This window comes from Salvia hispanica, chromosome 6 (genome assembly GCF_029641045.1).
Source record: "Salvia hispanica isolate PSC_SH4W2 chromosome 6, Shi_PSC_v1, whole genome shotgun sequence".
NCBI lineage: Eukaryota > Viridiplantae > Streptophyta > Magnoliopsida > Lamiales > Lamiaceae > Salvia > Salvia hispanica.
This window is the reverse complement of record NC_142697.1, coordinates 18,405,943-18,431,380: the sequence shown is the minus strand read 5'-3', so window position 1 is coordinate 18,431,380 and position 25,438 is coordinate 18,405,943. Positions and strand designations below refer to the sequence as shown.

Sequence of the window (25,438 nt, the reverse complement as noted above, 5' to 3'; positions counted from 1 at the left end):
TTTACTCCATCTCATAAGAGTATGCATTTTCTAATTTTTAAAAAAAAAATCTTCTTTTCTTTTTAGTGAAGTGAAACTCATTCTCCACTAACAATATTGTAATTATTTTTTCTTTCTACCCCAATTTACTTTACCAATTATGTATTAAAATCCGTGCCCGTTTATACTCTTATAGAATGGATGAAGCATTACTCAAGCAAAGAGAACAGAATGTAGTTTATACTCTTATAGAATGGATGAAGCATTACTCAAGCAAAGAGAACAGAATGTAGTTCGTTACATTCTTTTCTTATTCCATTCCATCGTATCAAGAGGGATCTAAATTCATCCAAAGAGAAACTCAAATACAAACGCACAAATGCAAGAAAATAAGGTATCAAAACAAAGGCTGCTAGGCATTTAATTAAAAACTGGGAAACACTCCACATTTAATCCATATTTTCAACGCCAACACCTCCTCCAGTCCCACCAATTACTTGGGATGACATTGGAAGAGATGTAAATTTGGAATATATTTATTGTATTCAACAATAATATACAGACAATCAATCATGAAGAAGGAAAAATCTGTAGAATACAACAGTTTCTTATCTGGTGATGACAAAATTACTCATGAACTAATGCACAATGCTGAGGTTTTATAGGTCATGCGAACCTGTGATCCGATTTTCATGTGCGCAGCAGCACCCCGACTCATTCAAAGGAAAAAAAAAAAAGAAAAAAAAAGAACCCGCCTGGATGTAATATACTATACAGCTCCTCTATCTCCCCCTCTACATGAAGTAGCTAAATGAAGCCTTTTTCCTCGATCCACCTTCCCCGTATAGTTCGTTCCACTGTTGAAGCTCGTTCATGTTTCGTGATTCTGATGCAACACTTGCACATACCTACATTTCCATCCAATACACCAATGTTATTATTCATTATCATTTCAAGGGAATGAAAAGTAAATCATACAATCTGCATCTAGGAGCATTTACACTAAACAAAATTACCTACTCGAAGGCAAGAAAACAAGATTATGTATCTTTCCATACTTCCAAATTTTGAAAAATAAGTTACAGTAAGACAACTGCATTCAAGATGTGATGTGAAAGAAAGAAAATGAAAGCCATGAATACTTCGAAGTTTGAAAATCTCAATGAATTGAAACCTTTTTGTGTTTTATGCAGTTTAATCATTAGATAAAGAGTACAAATAAAAAGGGAACCAAAAAACAATATGCGAGAAGAGATACTCGAGGCAAGTACAAATGGAAGAAAATTCAAGTTTAAGACAACCAACGCATCTGCAAGTTAAGGAGTTCGTGAACAAGCTTTTGTAGCTTATACTTTGGAAAAAAGTTATTCGGGAACGTTCAACATCAGAGCATAGATATGGTATTTATTTCATCGTTTTGTATTGTATATGTACCTGTTCATGTGCGTGTTTGAAGTCATCCATACTCAAGCACCGAATGTCTGAACTGCTATGCAATGAAGGCATTGGTCTGTTCTCTGCTAGTGCCAAAGCTTTATCCTACAATATTGAACAGTACTTCTATTGTAAGTGACAACCAATATGACATACAATGCTAGCCATCAAAACAACAAACAGTTCAGAAGCAACAAAGCGATTCTTTATATCTAACGCATAGAAAATACAGAAAGTGGGAAGAAAGTTCTAATAAAGCCAATATACCTTCTTCTCCTTCTCCAAAATCTGTCTTATCGGGTAATGTGCAGCTGCCACACAAAGATTCTAAGAAACAGACACATTTCCCCAATGAATGAAGTCAGAAAAAGAATTTTGACAAGATTACAAGCCAAAACCGAAAAAATATTTCGGACTTAAGAGGAAACACAAACAAACCTTTAGATCACTTCCTGAATACCCCTCGGTCATTTTCGCAACTGCTTCAAGATCCACATCAGGAGCTAGCTCTTCTGTGGCTAATATCACCTTTAAGATTTTTTCCCTATTTTGAGCATCGGGCAGACTGACCATCAACCTGCTCAAATTATAAATAGATCAAAAGAACTGACAGAAGTGTTTTCTCGTTTAGATAATTGAAATATTGTTTGTATCACCTCCTGGGAAGCCTCCTGATTACTGCCTCATCTAGATCAAAAGGCCTGTTTGTTGCTGCAAGTACCAACACCCGTTCCTTATCCTTTGTACGCAAGCCGTCCCAGTTAACCATAAATTCATTTTTCATTTTACGCATTGCTTCATGTTCTCCCGGGGTTTCCCGTCTCCCTAGCATACTGTCAACCTATGACGACGTATATGAGAATATTTATCAAGAAGACCATAATTAAATGATATCACAACAACAATAAATAAAAGAGATTTTGACCGACCTCATCAACAAAAATAACACTAGGTGATATTTTGCTGGCCAAGGAGAAGACTGCTTTCACGTATTTCTCCCCTTCACCAAACCACTGAGTGCAAAGTAATTACTATCAGCAACATATAAGGAAAAATAAAGGAGAATGACTAAGAATCATTCAAGGACTAGCGAAAACCTTACCTTTGACGTGATGCTAGACATGGATATATTGATGAAGTTAGCACCAGCTTCCGTTGCAACAGCTTTTGCAAGCATTGTTTTACCTGTACCGGGGGGCCCAAAGAGCAATATTCCCTTACAAGGCTGTCAGCGACATAGTTAGTACAAATACATAACTATTTTATAAAAAGTGAAAAGAAGAAGGCTCATTTCTTCCTATGCTTTAAGCACAAAACACATTTACTTTTCTAAGTTGTCCTTTGTTGAACAGTTCTGGCCTTTGCAGAGGTAGCATCACTAATTCCTTCAATGTTTCCTTCACATTTTCCAACGCTCCAATGTCGTCAAAACTGACTCCAATATCACCAGGTGGAATGACCTCAGCAAGAATCCTTTTCTCGAATTCATTCTCAGTAGCCACATCCTGAAACACAAAAAGTTATTTTCATGTACCATACTACCATGTTACGCGAAACAGTTCAATTTACAACAAACATAAAGAGAAAACTCCAAACTTCACCTTGAGAGATTTCTTCAAACTATTGTTCTCATCTCGGATGGCTTTTAGAATGTCGAGCCCATATTTGATACTGCAATATAGTGCAAAAAGAATAGTACTTGCTGAGACTCTAATCCCAAACCAAATCCTATTCTCGGGCTCCTTACAGTGGCAACAGGAATAGTAGAGACATATTTACCTTGCACTTGAAATAACTATTTTTTTATCAATGAATGTTGGTAGAATGTTGTTCATGAAATAATGAGCATAACCCCAGCCAACAGCTCTTTCCACATCTATCACCATTTAAACAAGAATCAAGGATTTTCCAATTGAAAATGACGCACTTTATTTAGAGATTTGAAGTGAAGTTATAACTGACCTTCACCAGACAAAGCTTGATCTTTAACGCATAATGTTTCCAAATCAGGGCAAACAAGACTACTCCGACTTAGAACCTGAAATTTTATAAGAAAGGGAGAAACAAAATACTAAGCCAAGAAAGAATACAAAAAAGTCTGTTCAAGTATCAATATTGCAGCAAAGTCAAAAGACATACATATGAAAGAATAAAGGAACGGTGAGACTAACCGAGCGGAAAAGGGCAATATTTGACTGTGATTTTGTCGTCTCGACATCACGATCTAGCTTTTGTTTCCAGTCTTTCTGCATTGCTTCATCCTGTCATATTTGAGTAGCAGTCAGTACTTTCTCTTGAAATAACCAACGTAGCATCATATGGAAGCCAACAATCATGATTACCTGGGGAATCTGTATTGTCACTTTGTTTGGGAAAAGACGACTGAGCTGCTTCATACTTTTTAAGGCCTCTTTATTTTTCTCTTGCAATCTATTATAATGATCCTATCAAAAAATAAAATGTGTTTTGTGAAGAGAAGTTTAACAGCTCGACAGAGGGGAAATGCGAACACATCAAAAACTGTTCTCCATTGAAGGCAAAATTGCATGCAACTTAAAAATATTAACACAGAATAAGGACACAAAGTTCATTTAACACATACCCCGAAAGCAAGGTCGAAGAGTGCTGTTTGGTTGGATAATTTTGTTACAAGAAATCCACCAGGTTGAGGCTAAATTAAAAAATGTGAATTGCAGTCATTAAATTATATAAACAAAAGTATCTGTGTGCATGTGTTTTTATGTAAAAATACCAAATTAAAGATTATCACACACTTTGTCCTTTCGGGTGTCCGCCTGAGTATGTGAAGCTATCACAACAACATTTTCTGGCAAAGCTTCGAGCTTCATTTTAAAGACTGTATAGGCCTCCAGATTCCCTATCACTGATTTCTCGATGTCTTTGACAAACATAATTAAAGAGCCCCCCCTTCTACTTTCCTTGGAAGCAACCTAAAAAAATTATGATATATGTACAATATTATTGACAACCACAGTTATGCAACATAAAAGAATGCATTCTAGTGCTAAATACTTCAAATTTTGCATAGCAACAAAGTTTACCTCAAAGAGCTCAGTAATGGCAAACTCATCAATGTCATCACCATTAGGGATTTCAAGACTTAGGGAGACAGCTGCACATGAAGAAAAATAATCACAATTACAACTTCACACATTCAAGGTACGGAAGATAAATAAGACATGATAACAGAAACCAGTTGAGCAAGTATTACCAGAACAAAAGAAACCATGACCTTCTTCACAGAGTCCCCCGAGATCATTACCTTCGGGAACTGGTCTATCGAATCTAACCCCAATTTTAGAATAGCCGTTTCCTTCAAATGTAAGAACCACCCTACCCCTGGAACCATAAGTTGGACCCCCTCTGCACAAGAGCATATGCTGTCTCACATACAAATGATGATAAATCACAAGTCACAACACATCAATACTATCATGCCAAACAATTGGTACAGATCGTCAACCCTGCATTCTCATAATTAGTCTCATAATTTTGCAGATATATTCAAACATGAGGTGACATCAGAAGGGGATATTTCGATTAATAATTTGTGTAAATTGTGCAATTTCATGCAACCAACATCCAATAAAATGACAGGACACTTCACGAGTACATGAGACAGAAACATTAATCAGAGATATACATCATCGGCAAATTTGAACAGATTTCCATACTTTACCTAATTTGAATTTGACTGGGGGAAACGCCCAAAAACTTTACTCTATCACCTGTCAAAGTCCACTTTTACCACTTAACATAAGGAATCCAAAACCTAAATTTGGGGAAAAAGCTTTGAGCATACCTTTTCTGAAAGTGTAGCTCTTTGACGTGGCAGTAGATGCTTCACACTTAGGCTGCACAGGAGAGGCTATAGCAGAACCCCCAGTGATATTAGCATCCACATATGACGCTGGTTTCTTAAAGTGTACAGCAGCAGTAGTTTGCTTACCAAACACACTAGCTCTCTCAGGCTTTGGACTTTCTTTTAGGGAATCAACTTCCTTAGTTATTGGCCCCTAAACAAATTTTTAGTTCACAAATGAGAAAATTTCATTGCAAAAAAAGACACTTTTTCTTTCCAAAATATTTATAGTGGAAACTTACACCGTATAATGCAATTGTATCAACTATAAGGAGCCTCACGCCAAAAAATTTAGCTAGCGCCTTAGTCAACGTCTCCTGTAATATTTCCGAACCTGTGAAGAAAATACATAATGTGATGGTCAAGATAAAAAAAACAAGGAAGAAACATACTCAAAGCAAGGAGATATATTACCTTCTGGACCTGACAGCAAGATTCTTGGGCTTACTGTCGGGAGCTCTAAAGAAAGCTTTCCCAAATTGCTACACTTCAAATGTACGTATGCCGAAGCAATGAGCACATTCTTAGTGGTCTCGCTGTCGAGGAAAACAAGCACTGAAGTAAGCATCCGACATAGTAAATGGATAATCAACCCTAGTTATTTAAAATGGCTGCAAGTCTATCAGTGGTAAAAGTATCGTAGTACATAATAACCAAGATCTCTGCAGTTTATTGACATATTGACGTATACCTTAGATAATAAGGAAATTTCTCAAACGAAACATCCAGATCTTCCACATCTATTAATCCTTGCTGTATGCACTCTTTGATTTTTTCTCTTTTTGATGACTGTGGAATGGCAGGCCGAGGACACTTCAACAGATCTCTGCCTCTGCTATGCATATCACGAATTCTTGATAGTCCTGTCTTAAAGTCAGAAGCTGATGGACCTGCTAAAAAATGTAAAACGGGTCCTAAGTCATTGTTTTCGCCTACAATCTTCCCATTTTGAGCATCATTGTTCAAGTTATCATTGGCAATTTCAGAAGATGGAGCACCAGCACTCTGAATAACTGCTCCAGAAACATCGTCATTACAGGCAGGGGCACCTTTCATTTCAGTGTCAATAATACAATTGTCTGACACTTCGCAAGCAGAAGGCACTGATGGTATTTCAGACCCTTGTTGCACATCCTCACCATTCCGAGAAGATGGTGGAATGAGAGACAATTCATTAGTGAGATGCGAGAGTGAGGCCAGAGTTGACGCAACAGAAACTGTAGAAGTTTCACCTGATGTAGCTTCAATATGTAATCCACTAGTAGATCCACCATGAGCTTCTAATATGCTTACCGAAGGCGGCACGGTAGTTGTCAATTCACCAGTGTTGTCAAGAAGTTGGAAAATCTAGTAATATGTGAAGGAAATAAACAGGTACAGTAGTTGCTATATTCTACCAACCAGAATGAACAATATGGCGAAAAAACTACAATTGCAACACCACAGAAATAGAACAAAATTATGTTGTGATAGGATACATAAGCATGTTTATTTAAGGAGCTAAAGACCACCTCATCACCTCCATTTAAAGGGATAGTGGAATCTCTGAAATAAGCCTTTCCATTTACATGGACAGCTCCGTTTTTCCCAATGATTTCAAGCAATGTAACTGACTCCCCTCCCTGTGAATTTGGATAAAGGTGTAAAAAAACAAGTATATAATCAGGAAGCATGATAATAGGAATCCGTGCCCTAGTTACCACGTTAACAAAGAATCACAACATACCTCAGACTCAACGTGCTTCAGATAACACAACAGCTTACTGACTGTTGGATCCCCAACCCACAAGTCACAATGGCGGCCTTGACCAACACTGAAAGTAGGGCGATGCATAACAACATGGGAGTTCTGGATGGGAAAATTGCACCATACAAATTAAGATAGAGAACTGCTAATCTGCTATAAACAAGAGTGTAACTAAACCCTCATTGATGGACTTGTTAAACTTTAACTAGTCGGGCACAAAGCTTAGCAACACTGATTCCAAAAAAAAATATACCACTTAAACCTCACTTATCAGCATGAGACAAACAACATTGTCTTGCATCCATCACTTCCAATAAAGGACCAGCCCAAGTTCAACTTTTGAGCATATAACGCATACTACTTTCAATGGACATAGACAGTTTCCAATTCCATATTGAGATAAATAAAGTTCTTTCCATGACCTAATATACAGAAAGGGGTACTTTCACCATTCAACGACATCAGATAGAGATCTCTATTTTTCCAAAGACCCTGCTTTTACATTACCAGACGTCAAATTTCAGACTTGGACATAATCCGACAGACAAAAGTCAGTAAACATTAACAGTAGAAAATGACAATAGGAACAATCCACTACAAATGCCTATAAGAAACAACCAAAACAACATATTTGTTGTGAATCCCATTCTACAGGGACCCGGCCGTTGCAGAATAACATACTCCCTCCATCCCATAAAAAACATGCCTACTTTCGTAGACCCCTACAATAGTAGTACTACATATTGCACCTACAGAAAAAATCTTTTTTTCTCAATTCATATTGCAATTACATCAAGAATCTTTGTAACCATACTTCATTCACAAGATAAATAACACACACAAAACACCTGTGAACATTGAGATAGGAGTTTTCCCCATGCATCTCCAGCTTCATTAGATTTCAGCTGCCGCTTCCGCCCGCGATTTGCAGGCATCAAAATCGAATTCCCTTTATCAGTATCTAGATTGGAACCTGCAGCCACCGCTAACAATTACCAACAAAACACAAGTAAATTTTCGAGAATTCACCAAAACCCCTAAACGAGCTAAAATCCCACCACATGCAAAGAACTCTAAGTCATGTAAAAAGAAGGAAAGAAAAGAGAGGAATCATCACCTTCAGCCGCCGCCACGTCATCCGGCTGCTTCCCGCCGCCGCCTCCAGACAGATCAGCCGATCCAGCCGCTGAATCCTTCGCCGGAGCAGCGCCCGCTACTTCCTTTGCCGCCAACGAATCATCCACGGGCGCCTCCGCAGCCTGCATGCACACAGAATTCAAAACCGCCATCAAGCACAGGAAACAATCAAACGGATCACCAAAAATCCCAAAAGGGAAGAAGGGGGAAAAAATTAAAGATTCAACCTTGGATCGCTTGGCGTTGGTCGGAGCAGGTGAGGGATCACTGAGTGCGTGCTTGGCGCCAGAAGAACTTCGCCTCGTCTCCACCATAGCCTCTGATCCAAAAATTCAACGAACACAAACCTCAAAAATGATGAATTTCAATCGAGAATTTATAAAAATCCTCCCTCCACCAAGACAAAAAGTTACTAGTACTATATTATGTGCAAGCTAGAGAGAGAAAGGAAAGAAATGAGAGTGAGGGGAGATGAAAAAGTGAATGATTGCGGGAAATGGATTGTATATATATAGGCAATCTTCTTTTGTAATAACGGAGTAGTTAATTCTTTATGCAATTTATGACAGAAAAAGCAAGAAATCGATTATTTTTATGATTATATTAAAAAAATTGTGGGTGTTGAAAGGGCGGGGATTAGGAGAGAACGGTTTTAGTGAATTTAAGGCTCTACAGTGTGTGGTGTGTGTTAATAATGGTTAGGTATTGGGTTAGTGTAGGGTGGCTTGGTTTTAATTTAGAGTCAACAATTACTTGGTAACTCATGAACTTTTAATTAGATTTTAATTTTAATTCAAATGTATTTTATAAAATATATTGAACATAAAGTAACAGTAACATAAATATATATTTCTATATTTTAAAGACGGAAAAAAAATGACGTAACAGGATAATTTTCCTCACCACTTTTAAATTGACACTCTGTCACGGCCGAGTTAAATAACATTTGCCATATTTACGAAGTAATTTTCCGCACAAACTTAAATTTGATACTCGTCACAGCCGAGTTAAATAGTATATGCCATATTTTCTTGTGAGTATAGAAAGTCAACATAAAACGACATTTTCACATGCATGTCACGCCAATTAGAAATGACTGTCACCTAACATCTTCGTTATCGTTAAGTTAACACTGTGATATACTTCCTCCGTTCCATAGTAATAGAGTCATTTTGCCATTTTGGTACGTTCAATAGAGTCATTTCCTTTTTTAGTAAAAATCAACACATTTTTCCACACCTACTTTACTCTCTTTTACTTTTTTCTCTATTCATCTCTCTGCCTTTTTCATTTTCCATTTTGTTCTTTCTTTACTTAACTCACCTAACACAATTTTTCTTAATCTCCGTGCCGAAAAGTTTTGCCTCCATTACTATGGAATAGAGGGAATAGAGGGAGTATTTTTATATGAAGCCAGTGTAGAGTGACACATTCATTTATACGAGGTTGTAGTTACAGTATATTAACTGAATATGGAGTCTATGACAAAATATTGAATACTCCTTCCGTGCCCAAAGAATATGCACTTTGGATTCGATACGGGTTTTAATGCAAAATTGATAAAGTAAGAGAGGGGTATAGAGAAAAAATAATTAAAATATTGTTAGTAGGGAATGGGTCTCACCTTATTAGAGATAAAAGAGTTTCTAAAATTGGAATGTGCATATTCTTATGGGACGGACTAAAAAGGAAAGAGTGCATATTCTTATGGGACGGAGGAAATAATATTCAACCATTAAATTTATATATACCTTTTCATTTTAAGTCATTCCTTCACACGTCCAATACTTCAATTTTACTTTCTAGATTTTTATTTATTTTTACTTTTCTTTATAATTTGTAATTCTAAGAATTACAAAATACCCTATTTATCCCAATAAAGATGTCATAAATTTTGAATGTCATGTGATTTTTATGTAAAATTATTTTGTGTATTAAGTAGAAAAAAAAATAGAGATAAAATTATTTCATCTTCGTAGAGATAGACTAAAAAAAGGGAGACATATTTTTTATAAAGTGAAAGTTTAATTTTATATCAAGATTTTTCTTAAATGTGCACAATGTTTGAGCAAAACTTGTGATTTGTAGATCTTTATATATATAAATAATATCTTCATCATACAATATGAGTTTATAGTTGACTCGACACGAGTATTAAGAAATATAAAAAAAATATTATAAAAAGTTAGTGAAATATGTGTTCCACTTTTATATCCCTCTTCGTCCCAAGGTAGTTGAAACAATATTTTTATATCCCTGTAACAAAATATGACTCAACTATCTTGGGATGAAAAAAATATTAATTTTATAATGAGTGTGAGTGCAATGAGTTAGTTACTTATGAGACCTATTTTCATTTAGTAAAAGTGAAAAGAGACTCTTACTAAGAGCATCCACCGTAGGACGGACATCCCAATAGCCTAGCACTAAAACATCCCAAAAACACCTCTTGTCACGTCACTAGGACACCCCACTACACTGTCACATCACTAGGACATCTCATTGCACAATAATAGCCTAGCACTAGGACTAGCCGACGCCCTAGCTAATAAAATAAATTGAAATATACGATTAATTCATTTTAATTGTTGGTATTTATCAAATATACAAAAAATGAAATGCAATGAGTTGTAAATATTGAGTATAAATAAATAAATAAATTAAAAAAAAAAATTGGGACGTCCTATCCGCGCAACAGCAGACAAGAGCACAGATGTCCGGTTTCGGGCGTGGACGAAAGCTCATCCTACTTCGGGACGTTCTACCTGTCGTCCTACCTGACGTCCGCTATTGCTGCAAACACCCCCGCGGACATCCCGCTAGTCCTACCTGACTTCCGCTATTGCGGATGCTCTCGGATGAACCAAAATTCAAAAAGAGAATCTTATTGTGGGACAGAGCAAATATATATCTCATCTATGATTTCCAATAGTTTTTTTGATAAATTCTATGATTTTCAATAGTATGACACGTTTCACTACCTATATAAACTTTGACTATCTATTGTAAAAGATTGCAGTGTCAGTTTGAAAATTTTATTACCAACAATATTTTAAAATACTCACTTCGTCCTAAGACACTTTTATAGTTGAACCACCAACAATAAAGACACTTTTGAAACGTTGGTGGTGTAAAAATACTCGCTTCATCCTAAGAAGTTAGAGCATTTCTTCAATATCTCTAGGTCAATTCTTTTTAATATAAAACATAGGTAAAAGTGTGAATTTTAAAATGCAGATAAAAGTAAAGAAATCAACATTTATAAATAAAAGAAGTTAATCATGTGCTTCTTCGAAAATGATGAGAAGTCGAGCTCTACATAACCGGACATCCGTGTGTGCACTTTTAATGAAAATGCATGCTCGCCTCAAGTGGAAAGTTATGAATACCAATTATGCATGGATTTTTAGTTATGTTGATTGCGTGGACTTAATAATGATCATGGTTTAATTAGTTGGAAACATGTTAATACCTTGTCAATAATCATTGCCCACATATAGCATACTCAACTTCACTCCTAGCCCATATTTAATGTTTCAACTTTAGGCTACTTTAATAAACTTTTTTATTTCCAATTAAATTATTAGGCTTAGCCGATATTGGAAGGAAATGTTAAGGATCCAAAAGAAAATTGGTTTTGATTAATAAGGAAGGCCCACCTTATGAAAATGTAAGTTCAAGATGAAAGGCCATTCTGATTTCAATTCAACCGGGTAGGCTTAAATTTATTGCTCAAAAAAACACACACAACCAGCAAGTATGCTTGACCCAAAACTAACCTGAGCTCCATAAAACTGAAATGAGTTAATTCTCATTATTTATTTTCAACTTTCATTAATTTTCTAAACTTTTAAAAGTTAGTAAAAAAAAATTCAATTATATGTAAAAATTTATTTATTCAATCACTTAAAAGTTATATTCATTATTTTTATACGTGTATGCTTATCATAAAAAAAATTATTTAAAATTTTAAAATGATAATTATTTAGAAAAAAATTATTGATACATAATTCAATCAAAGAAAAAAAAATATAAACCCAACAAAAGTAAAGTTCTAAACCATGTTCTTACGTTTTGAACTTTTTTTTCTATTTAGCTACTATATATATCAACGGTTCTATTTATCATTTATTTACTTTCCATATTTCTAAACTTTTATGACGTTTCCTCGCACTTCAACTTTGTTCATGATCACATTTGAGATGTAGATTGTGTTAACTCGATCTGGATTCAATTCATGATAGTCTTATTGAGTACAGCCTTCAATTCGATATTGTGCAGTCCCTTGTTTAAAAATTCTTATGCATTATGCATTTTCAATTTTGAAACAATGGCTATGTGTTAAATAGACAAAGTAAGTAAAAGCTAACAAGGTAAAAATAAACATATACTATTGCTGGTAACACAGATAATAAGGCAACAAGATAGACTCAATTAGAGATATTTAAATTCAATCCAAATCTCAAAACAATACATGGAAGCATTGGATGATCATGCAATCGAAACACAAAAATTACTACAATCCATCCAAACAAGACACGAAGACTACTAAGAAACGGTGACGTATCCAACGTTGTTGGAAACATCCGGCTCGGTCTCTGCCCCGAACATTTTGGCGATCCTCTCGACGGGGATCATTGGAAAGTAGCGCGACAGCGCGTAGCCCTTCTCCTCCGCATCCGACACTCCCTGATTGTACTTCTCGGCCCAATGTGCGGCCGTCGGGACCATGATGTGCGCCACTTGAGCGAACAGCGGGAGGTCGTTCAGTGCACGCCAAACAGCCACAGCGTACTGTTCCGCCATGGGCTCGTAGTCAGCATAGAGCGCCTTGGCTGTGGGCCCATACTCTGCACATGCGTTCTTAGCCATGTTTGAAGCCGTATCGGCTAAGCCGTCTCGCTGTACCTCTGATGCCAGCCCCTGGGCCGCGGCCCAAGCTCGGCTTGTGAGCTGCTTTAGTAGAGCCGGCACGTGATGGTCCAACTCAATCAGGGACTCATCCACCTGCACGTCACGTGACAGATCAAACAAATGAACTGAAATGATAATGCTAAAATATTGCTTCTTCCATCCATTTAAAATAGTTATTTAAATCACCAAGTTTTGTCAAAATCTGGTCTATCCACAAAGTTTGAAATCTACTAATTAAATCACGAAGTTTCAGTTTTTCTAGTTTATCCCATGGGTCGAATTTTAGATGGAATCTTTGTTGACGTGGATGGAGGTTTCAAGATGAATTGAGATTTCAATCACGAAAAAGATGCGTGTATAATTCAAAGTGTAATCACATGATCTTAAAGTTACGATTGATATTTCAAGGTGGATTTCAATGAAAGAGATGCAAAAATTCCACATAAAATTAAACCAATGGGATAAACTAGAAAAATTGAAACTTCGTGATTTAATTAGTGGATTTCAAATTTTGTGAGAAAAACCAAGTCTTGACCAAAGTTAGTGATTTAAATGGCTATTTACATAGGTACATTTTAATCATATACTATTAATTAAAATAATTGAGTATTACTTCAATATAAAAACATTTTAAATATAAAAAATAAAATTTAAATTGGTATTCTAGTAGAAATAGTAGTTGTTTATATTCATATGGCAGAAGGTCCAAAAGTTTGCGATAAAAACAAGATGAGCTTCACCAAATTAAATTGGTATAATAATTAACCTTTTTTGTGCGTGCAAGGACTAGATTTGAAATATTGTAAAACAAAATATATAAACGCATGTAGATCCAGAATTTTCACCAACAAAAATAAAAACACAGATTTATAAGTAAAATTTTCGCGAACATAATTATTTTATGTTCAAAGCTCTACGTTAAAAACAAGACGACCTTCAGCACCTTGTTATAAAGTAAAAAAGTTTAGGCGGATTCAGTTGTATTTTCACAAACACTGGATTCAATTTAAAAGTGAAGATTGTTCCCAAAAGGCAAAATGTGACGTTAAAAACAAGATGAAATAGAGATTGAATAATTAGTAGGAAACCTTGCGATCGATGAAGTTGAGGAGGTCGGAGGGAACATTATGGAATTTCTCGTAGACCGGTCCGATGACGGTTCTGACGGTTCCTTCAACGGTCTGAACTCCGGGCCGCAACGGACCGGAATTCTCCTTGGCATATTCGTAGAGCGTCGAGAAGCATACCACGATGTACACCGCCGCCACTTGCACGAAATCCAGATATTTCAGCTTCTTCTCCTCATTTTCCAAAACCTTCAATTACCAAATCATCGATCCATTAACACATTTCTCCAAATTGAATTAAACAGATAATCAAATAATTAATCACAACATCTAAGAGATCGATAAATTACAAGTTGATCGGAGGGCAGCGGAGTGGCTTCCGATTCCGCCATTGAATTGAGAAAATAAATTAGAAAAAAAAAAGTGAGATTTAAAAGAGCGATTAGCGAGATGGGGGAGTGGAGTGAAGAGGTTGACGATGTTTTCGCAATTTATAAGGAGGGTTTTCTCTTCCGTTTGTGTGGTTAAATGTAAAATGGTGAAATGGAATATAGATTTTTATTTTTATTCTTCTACATTTTTTTAATGGGGTGATGGCACACGTATCAAGGCTGTGTCTGATAAAGGTATGGGCTTTTCCTCATTATTTTGAGGGCCCACTAGCCATGCCTCATATTTTCAAATTATGAATGGCCATATATTTTGTCATCTACTTATGCTACTAAATCTACATTACCCTACTTAATTTGGAGTTGGAAAGTTAAGATGCTAGAATGTGGATGATTTGGATAATTTAAGCCCGTTAACCTATTATTAAATTAGGTTGGGCCAGAGAATACAGCCCACAATCATATTCTCATTAACTCGATATTCTTTTGAGACTAATATAGAAGGAGCCATATCAGATTCTTGGGATTTGGTTTTTTATTTATTTTTAATCGATCATGGTCGAATCAGATTTTATCTGATATATCCGCCTCTGATATTGTCACACACCACTCGAATAGGTTGAGTGGCTCATTGATTGGTGTATTCTAACACACTTTAAGTCATGATTTCTTGTCTTGTCTCTTGACTTTATTCAAATTTTATTAATATTTTAAATTAAGTATAACTAATGAAAGGAAATTACTCATTTAATGAGTCTCAAAGCACGTTAAAAGTTTGTGAGATTTAAAAGAAAATTCAAGTTATTTTATTCACATAAATATACACGTATTTAATTTGATCAAATTAATTGAAATAAATAAATATTTTATTTAACTAACGACAATTTCATACGTGTAAAGGAACTATAAAAAAGAGTAAGGTGATCAACCTTGTAACTAACATATTTTTATAAAAAAGAGTAATCACAAAGAATGAACAATCGACGGTTCACAAAGAACAACAGCCACACTTCTCAAGATCAAATGAAAGAATGAAGAACACATTGTGTAACTCACACACGTAGAGAGAAAATCAGAGAGCGGAAGAGGGAGGAGGGTAAAATCAGAATGTGGTCTCTCATTCAATTTCTGCATAAGGGAAACGAATTGGTCGCGGGAGCACAAGCCGGGGCATTTGCTTTCTTCCACAGTGCAATTTGAAAAATTTAACGCCTTGTCGAAGCCTATGCTATTCTAAGGCGATTAGCGGTGAACGAGGGAGCACCATCCTGGAATTGGAGCAAGGCCAAGTTTGAATTTTGCTAGTTTTCATTGCAAGCGCTATTTTATTCGTATTAATTTGATTGCAGTATAATTTTCTTAATTTACAGAAGTTGAAGATGAGATGAAATTGCCCTTTTTTGATCACTTGAGCTTGTTAATTGAACTATAATTTTGAACACATTCAAGTTATAGATATAAATTTAGGAAAGACTGCTATAATTGAAATTTTGAAATGCATATTATTCTTACAATATTGATGTAAAATAAAAGTGAAAATAGTTCCGGTATCCAACCCACGCGTGCGAAATTATCAAATTCCACATCTATATATTTATTTGAAACGCAATGAGAAGATTAGAAAAAGAAAGGAAGGTAGAAATTTGTATTATTTATATAGTTGATTAATTATTCAACTGCGACACTGTGTGGCAGCGGTGCAAGAACGCGTGTAGGGATTGGCTCCGCCTCCTTCCTGGCAGTTGTAGTAGGACGCGCCGGGCTCGGAGCAGGTCGTCCTGTCCGCCTGCAGCGCACCATAGCTGATGTATTCCGTGGTTGCTAGCATGCGCCGGTTGCTTTCCGTGTCCATCTCGAACTCGCCGCTGCCCATGCACTCCGCGATCGATCCCCGGCAGGCCGCCCGATTGTCCAACGGGATCCACTCTGGGCCAACGCCGGCATCCGCAGCTCTGAGAAAGATAGCCACCGCCAACAACGCAGCCGGAATGAGGCGCAGGAGAAGCGCAGCGTTCGCCATTTTTACTTTTATAGTTTGTTTTCTTTTCCTTTTGGTTTCTTGTAGTTTTTGGCATGGAAGATGGAGCCTTTTAAAGCCGGAAAATTAGGCAACTTGCTCTACAAACTATTACTCTCTCTATCACTTAGAACAAGTCAATCGCAAGGAGTACAAAATTTAGCAAAAACTCAAGTGACCATGTCCACATAGTAATGCTTGTTTTTCTTTATTAAATTAGGTTTTACATGCAAATATATGATCATCTTTATTTTCTAATTTTTTTGAAAAAATAGTTTGTCGTAAACGATATTAGGTTTCAAGTAATTAATTACATATAGTATTTCTTTATTATGTTGGAGCATGATGAAACTTGAATTCATCAAATGTGAAATTAATTATGACATTCCCACTTGCATTTATTAACATCATGTGACAACATGCTTATACTAGTCCATACCTATATAAATATTTGATTAGGTATACGTAGTAAGTTGAATGGTTCAGTGAACGTCAATTTACTAATGGCCACTAAAAACCAATGAAATTTTCAACACCTACCATAAAAATGGACATCACAGTTTTCTTTGTAAAAATGAAAAATCGAAATATGAATCTCAATCGCAACCTTTTATCCCCAACGAAACAAATACTCATCACAACTTCGAATTTGAGTATATGTATATGGTTATATAATGGTCTTCTAGAGCTGTTCCGCAATAACAATTTTGATCAATTTTAGTTTATTAGAAACAAATTAAACCAGTCCATTGATTTGGAATTATATTTTATTAATCTTTTTGTTGATAGCTTCAGCATGTGAACTGAATACGGAGTACTAGAATTAAAATGCCGTTATAGTTAAATTTTAATACTCCTTCGTTCTATAAAGTTTATCTCAGTTTGATCCGATGCAAGTTTTAAGAAATTGTTTGATTTTATATTAAATGGTGTGGAATAAGGGTCCTAAATTTAGGAATGTATTTAATACCTATTTTTAAAAAAAAATCAATTGGACAAACTTTGTAGGAGAGAATGAAAATAGTAAAAACTTTATGGGACGGAGAAGGGAGTAATCGGTTGTAGCACCAATAACAATTCGGTCAAAATGCTAGCTATATTATGCTCCGTAAGTGATGGTTCCAGGAAATACAATTCTTTAATACAACGAAGAATTATACTAATAAATATAATATTCAAATAATTATTTTTAAAAAAGTACATTACAATTTAACTAACAACATCTTTTATTGTGCGCAGTAGCTAATTCACACGATTATTCATATCTTAAAAAAGATTCAAAATTCTTTAGCAACACAACATCTTAATGTTTGGGAAATGAGACACTAACACTCTATTACTCTCTTAGCTCCATCCAATGTGTTCTTTAGCAACATTGCAACAGTCATCGGCCCGACGCCACCAGGAACCGGAGTAATGCAGCCCGCCGTCCCACATGCTTCCTTAAAATCCACATCCCCAACAAGCCTATAACCAGATTTTTTACTAGAATCATCCACAGCATTGGTTCCCACATCAATTACCGTAGCACCAGGTTTGATCCAACTGCCCTTGATCTGAAAATTGAGTAAAAGCAAAGCCACTATGAGCAAACACTAAACAAATTACAAAGTTAAGTTGTAACATGGCAACTGGTAATAGTACTAATAAATAGGACTCTTGTTACCATAGCAGGTTGTCCTGCAGCAGCGATGATGATGTCAGCATTCCGTATAATGCTCTCTGGTTCTTTGGTACGAGAGTGGACTATAGTGACGGTGGCATCTTCCTTTAGAAGGAGCAAGGAAACTGGCAAACCAACTATGTTACTCCGGCCTACCACAACAGCATTCTTTCCCTTAATAGTAATGCCATGGCGGGTAAGAAGCTCGATGCAACCCTGTTAGGGAGAAAAGCACGCATAAATTAAGAATTTACTCCTTTATATGCTACAAAATGCCAAAACAAAAATTAAAGTTAAAATAAGGGAAAAGCATTACGTAGCATCTAACATAGTGCACTCATATATTACCTTTGGGGTGCAGGGGACAAACAGAGGATCTCTGCCTTTCATTGCTAACTTACCAATGTTGAGAGGATGAAATCCATCTACATCCTTTTCCAGAGATATCTCAGTTAGAATTTTCTCTTCGTTTATATGTTTAGGCAACGGGAGCTGAACAAGTATACCTACAACAACCAAACAGAAATGATTTTAATCTTTGTCTTTCCAACTTTCAAATTTCAGGCCAACAATGTATGCATTGAGAGGATCTTGCTATCTAAGATGAGACTAAGGAAAACCATCCAAATATTATACAATCAAGGCATATGGATTTATGCTAATCAGTATTCACTCAACACACTGATTCCTATATGCAAAAGATTCAACTTTTAAATGAACAAATCATGAAATTTATTTATACTTTAAGAGATTAAAACAACATTGCCGGGTACACTACACCTAAGCTGACACAGCTACAAAATGATTGCACGAACAACAAACAACAAACACATATCTAACTACTAATCCAAACTACAGAAACTACATTTATTTTGCACATTTAGCTTGCCAAGCATGAACATAACATTCAATTCATGGATTTCACAAATCAACTCAGAGGTTTTAACACTAATCCGAACATGCAAATGTGTCAATTTGGTAAATTATCAAATCCATCTCTACAAGTTTCAAAAAGGCATTTCTAGGTACAGTGCTCAATGGAAGCCAATAAACTCAATGTGTTGAGCAAATTTAGTTTACCAACCATGAACATCAGGATTGGCATTCAATTCATGAACTTTGAAAATCAAGTCAGATTCGGAGACATTCTCTGGCAGGTCGATATCAAGCGACTTGATTCCAACTTCTGCACAAGCTTTCCTTTTCATATTCACATAGCTCTGGGAATCCTTCCTTTGGCCAACAATGACAACGGCTAGACCGGGAACCTGAAATCAAAACATACAATCGATAGAGCATTCCGAATTTGTGACATTATCATAGCTAAAAATTAGGCAAATCCGAGAGAGACCTTGCCGTAAGTTTGAGAGAGGCGGCTGACTTCGGCGGCGATCTCCGATCGGATTGTTTGGGCGACAGCTTTGCCGTCGATTATAGTGACCTTTTGATCCGACATGGTTGGGTTGGGGTTGGGGTTGTGGTTGTGGGTAGCTAGCTTCTGCTTAATTGAATTGTGGAGTGTAGTGTGTAGATAAACATCAATGAATTTTAGTAGTACTGCTAATCCATACCCTGCCTTCTGAAAATGGATCTCACTTCGTCTTTTTTCTGTGTGGCCCGAATCATAACCAGGCCCACTACACACCTATGATTACACTGCGCACTTTAATTATTCAAAAATTTACTCTATCTTAACACCTGATAATATCACACAACTTTAAAAAATATTAATTATTTCCCAACTTCAAAACTATTTGTACTATATAATATCATGAATTAAATCGAGGTGCAATTTCGTATCGGTGATGGATTCCAACTTTTTTTCAAAATAATGGAGGAGATGAATTGATATTTAATTGATGATGTAGAAGATGGGCTATTTCTTTAAAAAATCACAACTAATATAGCTTGTATTCTTGCTCTATTTTTCGAATCCATGCACTGATTTTAGGATTTACTCTCCTCATCTCACATATTCCAACTAATCTACTCTTTTAGTTCACGATTTAAAGTCTCACTTTGACTCGGTGCGAGTTTCAAGAAATATGAAAAAAATTGATGAAAAAGTTATGGAAAGTTAGTCTCATTTTTATATATTGATTTTACAATTGAATGGAGTGTAATGAGTTAGTGGAAAGTAAGGTTCACTTACCAAAATAAGAAAAAACAAATATGAACATTATTTTGTGGACGGATCGAAATGATAAATGTGGATATTATTTCGTGGTGGGAGTAGTATAAAATGATGGAAGTTTTATAAGTTGAAAATGATATCGAACATTCAATCAATAAATAAAAATAAAATATAATAGCAGAGTTTTATGAAACACATATCGAATCCACATAAACATTGAACAAGTCACACAAGCCAAAATTTGCTTAATCTGGGGAAACCATGAGCATACTCATGCATGTTCACCAACTTTTGGGCGTAATTGGAGGTGGGTCTGTCTCGGAAAGTTACAATCACCCCCTGATGAAATCTTTGGAGGCACTATCGTCCTGTTGTGTCGGTAACACGAAGATGCTTTTCGAGTTTGTATGCACTCGTGCCATAGGCCAGTTGTCGTAGTGTCATTGTGCACTTCTGCAACGTAGAGAGTCCGACACAGCCAAATATGTCAGGCCGTGTAGGAAGTATTCGTCACGAGCAGCAAATACATCAGCAATGCGCATAAACAGCGGTCGCTGGCTCGTTTCATTGCGAATGCTCTAACCCGTGTTTAAAAAAAGTTGAACCACCGTGCATACAACATATTCGTTTTCAATATATAGTGCCATAGTGGGGCCCGGCCCATGCAGTAAAGCTTATGAAGCACGCTGGTACATTTACTAATATAATCAAACTTTGCTGATTCTTATACACATCTCAAATCTCAACCTCACAACACTCGCTTACTCACTCCTCCATTTTATTAATACTTTATTATTACTTCAATCTCCCAACGCGCGCGAATTTGAATTTATTTCTCCCCATTTGAAACACCAAATCTCATCTCATCTCCTCGAATAAAGAGACAGAGTTGATGAGGAATAAGGCACCGAGCGGTAATACCAAGAGGCGGAGGCCGAGCAGAGTCATGGTTAAAGGCACTTTGTCCACTCATTTCATGGTCCAGCTGGATCAGGCCTCCCTCAAGCCCTCACGCTTCCACAACCCCCTTGATTCCAAACCCCAATCCGACTCCATGCCCCTCGATTTCGATGCCGACGACAAAGATTTCATCCTCAGCCAGGATTTCTTCTGGTCAAAATTCATTCTTTTCTCGTCCTTAACTATCTGGGAGTTATCCGTGTAGGTTTTCTGTGGATTGATTTGTTTTTTCTTGCTTGCAGTACCCCTGATTACATCACTCCGGAGATGCCAGCAATTGGAAGCAACCTAGATTGGAGCAAGGTATGATTTTGTTGTTTTTTCTGTGAAATTTTAAGGTGCTGATATCGCAGTGTCAATTTGTGTTGAAGGAAAATATTGAATGTCCCAAATCACCTGAGAAAGTTAAGACCCTTACGAGCAAGCGGCAAAAATTCGGTGAGTGCTCACATTAATTTTTTCATTTTTGGGTGTACTATGCATTGCTTTAAGATTTATTCGTAGAGGGAAATGAAAAAAAAAATGATTTTTCCTGCCAATTAAAGAGGATATACCCTATTGGGGTGTTATGTGAACTGAGACCTAATAATGAGAATCCAGAATATCACAACTGTTATTCAGTTTAAAGATTCTTCAGGAATATTTGCTTATCTCATTGCCTGCTGCAGTAGAGTTTTTATGTAATAGCTCAAGCTATGAACTAATTGATTGTGAACTCAAGTTTGATGGATGTTATTATGAATATAGTGGCAATTTGGGGCTATGTATCATGGATATAGTGGCAATTTGGGGTTATTTATATTGGATGTAGTGACAACTTTGGGGGTATTTATCATGGATATAGTGGCAATTTGGGTTATTTATCTTGGATATAGTGACAATTTGGGGTTATTTATCTTGGATATAGTGACAACTTTGGGTTTATTTTATTCAGTTTAAACATTCTTTAGGACTATTTCGCTGATCTCATTGTCTTCTGCACTGCACTAGAGGATTTAGGTAAAAGCTCATGCTAGAAACTAACTGATTGTGAACTTTAATTGCCCTTGCTCATTGGAATAGATGTTTCCTTTCCATTATATGAGTATTTTTTCTCCCTTGTCCTTTTTTAGAATGACTTCAGAGCTCAATGATCTGTTTTTATATTTTTCTGATGCTCGATGTGACTGCTGACTGCTGTCCCAGATGTTGATTTAAAAACATCTTTTGGATCACCTGATATTGGTTATCATCCATTTGGAGATCTGGGAAATGATACTTTGAGGACCGATGTGATGAAGACTGGAAGTCCAGTTGAGTTGCAAAGTAGTCGTGGTGGTTACGTTTCACAATCTGCAGTGGCATTAAGGTGCAGAGTTATGCCTCCCCCATGCCTAAAGAATCCATACGTCAAGAATGCTTCAGACTTTGATGTTGATCCTTTTAGCAATCAAAGATCAAAATGTGCAGGTGCAGGCATTGTTATTATGTTGCTTTTATTTGGACAAAGGGAGCATTTTATATTGTTGTAGATGCTAACTTTTATCTTAGAAGGCCAAGTGATTTTATTTCTGAGATTAACAAATTTATATTAGTCCTTTAACACACTGTATTTGTTGCCTCCAGGTTATTTTTCCGCTGGTGTTGGTGGTGATGGCCTTTCACGCTATCGGACAGATTTTCATGAAATTGAGGTTTAGTGACTAACATTGCCTTGCTCTCCACTAACTCTGAAATTCTCTCATGTTTCTCTCATGTTTCTAACTGATATTATTGTCAGAAAATTGGCAGTGGCAACTTCAATCATGTTTTCAAAGTACTGAAGAGGATTGAAGGTTGTATGTATGCAGTGAAACATAGCATGAAACAGTTGCATCAGGAAACAGAAAGGTACAATATTAACAATTCATCCTACTTGTGTTCAGCGCACTTTCACGTGCAGCACACTTATTATTAATACTTTTTTTGCAGGCGGAAGGCTTTGATGGAAGTTCAAGCTTTGGCAGCTTTAGGTTTGCTGCACAAATGCATTCCAAACACCTACCAAATTAGAGGTTCTCGAACTAATATATGAATCATATTTCTTTCAGGGTATCATGAGAATGTAGTTGGATACTACTCTTCTTGGTTTGAAAACGAGCATCTTTACATCCAGTTGGAGTTGTGTGATCACAGCCTTTCTGTCAACACATTACCCAAATTATTGACAGAGGTAGAAGCTTTAGATGCCATGTATCAGGTGACTAATTTTAACTCTTCTGTGTTTCCTAAGCTCTTCTGATTTGCTTCGTTGTGAGGTGGTGAAGTGATTTGAAGGTTCAAATGTATATATAGAGTGTATGAACATCCATCTTAATCACTACTCCTTGCTATGACTTTTATATGTGGAGATTTGTGGTCATTTGGTTCTTTACATTTCACAGATTGCAAAAGCACTGCAGTTTATACACAGTCGAGGCATAGCTCACTTAGATGTAAAGCCAGATAATATTTATGTAAAAGAGGGAGTTTATAAACTTGGTGATTTTGGTTGTGCAACTACGATTGATAAAAGCTTGCCAGTTGAAGAGGGGGATGCACGCTATATGCCCCAAGAAATCCTCAACGAGGACTATGATAATCTAGACAAAGTTGATATATTCTCCTTAGGAGCTTCCATCTATGAAATCGTGAAGGGGTCGCCCTTGCCCGAATCGGGTCCCCACTTTCTCCATCTTAGGAAAGGAAAGCTGCCTCTTCTTCCAGGCCACTCAATACAGTTCCAGAATTTAATCAAGGTACATTAACTTCTGATTATATTGAAGCTTCCTGCTTCAAATTGATTGGGACTTCCCCTTCTCTTGGTCTATCATTTTATGATTAACAGCTAACATATAATTCTAGTATGCCTCAATCATGCGGGCAAATCATCACCTTATTTTATCCTCGTTTTAATTTTGGTGTGTGAAATCTTTATAGAACAGATGCTCTTGGTTTTTAGCAAACTAAATCATGTAGAAAGCTAGCTTAACATTGTGTTGCAGTGAGGATCCATGCCTTATTCTTTCTCGCTTTCTGAATGTGCTCTTTTTGACGGGTTGTTTGTCTTGATTTTGAACTTGAATTCAAACCTATGAGAATTGAGAAGCTACTGTGCAGATATAGAAGCTGTAAATGCTCCAATTTTAACAAGTTGTTTTATTGCACATTTTTTGGCTTAATACTCAGGCCATGATGGATGCTGATCCTGCTCGGAGACCATCTGCTAGAGAGGTAGTTCAAAATCCAATATTTGGGAGGCTTCAAAACAACAGAAAAAACTTCTGAATCGAATGCATCCAATCAGTTCTCTTGACAAGATCTGTTGTATTTGTATATTTTGGCCATGGTTGAAGGGAGTATGAGAAATGGAGTCGAGGGAAGGAAATGCTGCACATTATTGACTCCATTTCGGAGCACCAGATTTTCCAATGTGACGGTGCTCTGTGGAGGAATATATAGACGAAGGGCACCAGTGCCTCCATGTAGTGCACCAGATTATTTCCAATGTGATGGTGTTTGTTTTTTGCATAAACTGAGAAAATGTAAAAAACAGACTTCTTTTGTGATCATATTCAGTGTGAATTGGCGTTCATATTCTAAGGTTTTCTCCCTGTGTCTCTGCTGTAGACTTACATCTCTTGTAATATGTGAAACAGCATTCATTTTGTTTTTTGTAATTATAAGTAATTGTGGAAGGTCCGAAGATGCTTACTATGTACTCTCTGTGCCTCTTACAACAAAGGCATCCACGTGTTGGTGAGAGAGTGTGTCGCCGTCAAGGCCACGGATGCTGGTGTGTCCTTTACAGGAGAGCGTTTTTGGTTAAAGCCGTTTGGGATGAAGAAAAAAACACAGAAAGATGCATCACTTGATTTGCTTCCACAAATCTCTGGCGATTTTATTGATTGATTTATTTTTGTCGAGTTACGCCATGTCACCTTCATTCCACGCCCTTCTTTGTTGTTTAAGGAGTTGTTACCAATTGAAAATTCATGCACCCTCAATTCAACTTTATAAGAGTTTAAAAAGGCAAGTCATTTCCTCGTCTTTTCCTTAAGTTTACTAGTAGCTTTTACTCACTTGTTTTATGAGAAAACAACTAGCCCACAGGATG

The 25,438-nt window shown here is 36.5% G+C and overlaps 5 protein-coding genes across 8 annotated transcripts; 1 reads left to right on the top strand and 4 right to left on the bottom strand.

The window, feature by feature from the left end:
* Positions 1-398: 398 nt before the first annotated feature.
* Positions 399-8,661, bottom strand: LOC125205444 (uncharacterized). Of its 4 annotated transcripts, XM_048104375.2 has the most exons (28): positions 8,408-8,661; positions 8,161-8,302; positions 7,892-8,028; positions 7,023-7,145; positions 6,775-6,918; positions 5,988-6,643; positions 5,711-5,832; positions 5,539-5,630; positions 5,384-5,450; positions 5,237-5,302; positions 5,114-5,162; positions 4,646-4,797; positions 4,476-4,546; positions 4,188-4,364; positions 4,016-4,084; positions 3,756-3,857; positions 3,585-3,674; positions 3,376-3,451; positions 3,193-3,289; positions 3,015-3,084; positions 2,739-2,918; positions 2,516-2,638; positions 2,343-2,426; positions 2,070-2,254; positions 1,852-1,990; positions 1,681-1,740; positions 1,414-1,518; positions 399-887 (listed from the first exon to the last, which is right to left on the bottom strand). In XM_048104375.2, exons 1-28 carry the CDS (start codon positions 8,492-8,494, stop codon positions 774-776), a joined length of 3,579 nt encoding a protein of 1,192 aa, XP_047960332.2. In that variant the 5' UTR covers positions 8,495-8,661; the 3' UTR covers positions 399-773. The 4 variants fall into 4 exon arrangements, with proteins under 4 accessions (XP_047960332.2, XP_047960329.2, XP_047960330.2 ...); XM_048104372.2 differs by having other exon boundaries at positions 5,237-5,450; XM_048104373.2 differs by having other exon boundaries at positions 5,237-5,450; positions 7,892-8,016.
* A 3,931-nt stretch (positions 8,662-12,592) lies between these two features.
* LOC125207752 (stress-related protein-like) lies at positions 12,593-14,688 on the bottom strand. The gene is made up of 3 exons (XM_048107227.2): positions 14,512-14,688; positions 14,183-14,410; positions 12,593-13,187 (listed from the first exon to the last, which is right to left on the bottom strand). The coding sequence occupies exons 1-3, from the start codon at positions 14,551-14,553 to the stop codon at positions 12,729-12,731; spliced, it is 729 nt and encodes a 242-aa protein (XP_047963184.1). The 5' UTR covers positions 14,554-14,688; the 3' UTR covers positions 12,593-12,728.
* A 1,341-nt stretch (positions 14,689-16,029) lies between these two features.
* LOC125208290 (rapid alkalinization factor-like) lies at positions 16,030-16,615 on the bottom strand. Its single transcript, XM_048107872.2, has one exon. It carries the CDS (start codon positions 16,568-16,570, stop codon positions 16,223-16,225), a length of 348 nt encoding a protein of 115 aa, XP_047963829.1. The 5' UTR covers positions 16,571-16,615; the 3' UTR covers positions 16,030-16,222.
* A 1,106-nt stretch (positions 16,616-17,721) lies between these two features.
* LOC125203963 (Amino acid dehydrogenase family protein) lies at positions 17,722-19,792 on the bottom strand. Its single transcript, XM_048102493.2, has 5 exons — positions 19,582-19,792; positions 19,315-19,498; positions 18,579-18,736; positions 18,234-18,446; positions 17,722-18,123 (listed from the first exon to the last, which is right to left on the bottom strand). Exons 1-5 carry the CDS (start codon positions 19,684-19,686, stop codon positions 17,893-17,895), a joined length of 891 nt encoding a protein of 296 aa, XP_047958450.2. The 5' UTR covers positions 19,687-19,792; the 3' UTR covers positions 17,722-17,892.
* A 1,324-nt stretch (positions 19,793-21,116) lies between these two features.
* Positions 21,117-24,993, top strand: WEE1 (WEE1-like kinase). The gene is made up of 10 exons (XM_048103204.2): positions 21,117-21,477; positions 21,567-21,627; positions 21,696-21,762; positions 22,510-22,773; positions 22,930-22,997; positions 23,084-23,193; positions 23,275-23,315; positions 23,394-23,542; positions 23,727-24,080; positions 24,511-24,993. Exons 1-10 carry the CDS (start codon positions 21,257-21,259, stop codon positions 24,607-24,609), a joined length of 1,434 nt encoding a protein of 477 aa, XP_047959161.1. The 5' UTR covers positions 21,117-21,256; the 3' UTR covers positions 24,610-24,993.
* The last annotated feature ends 445 nt before the right edge of the window (positions 24,994-25,438 follow it).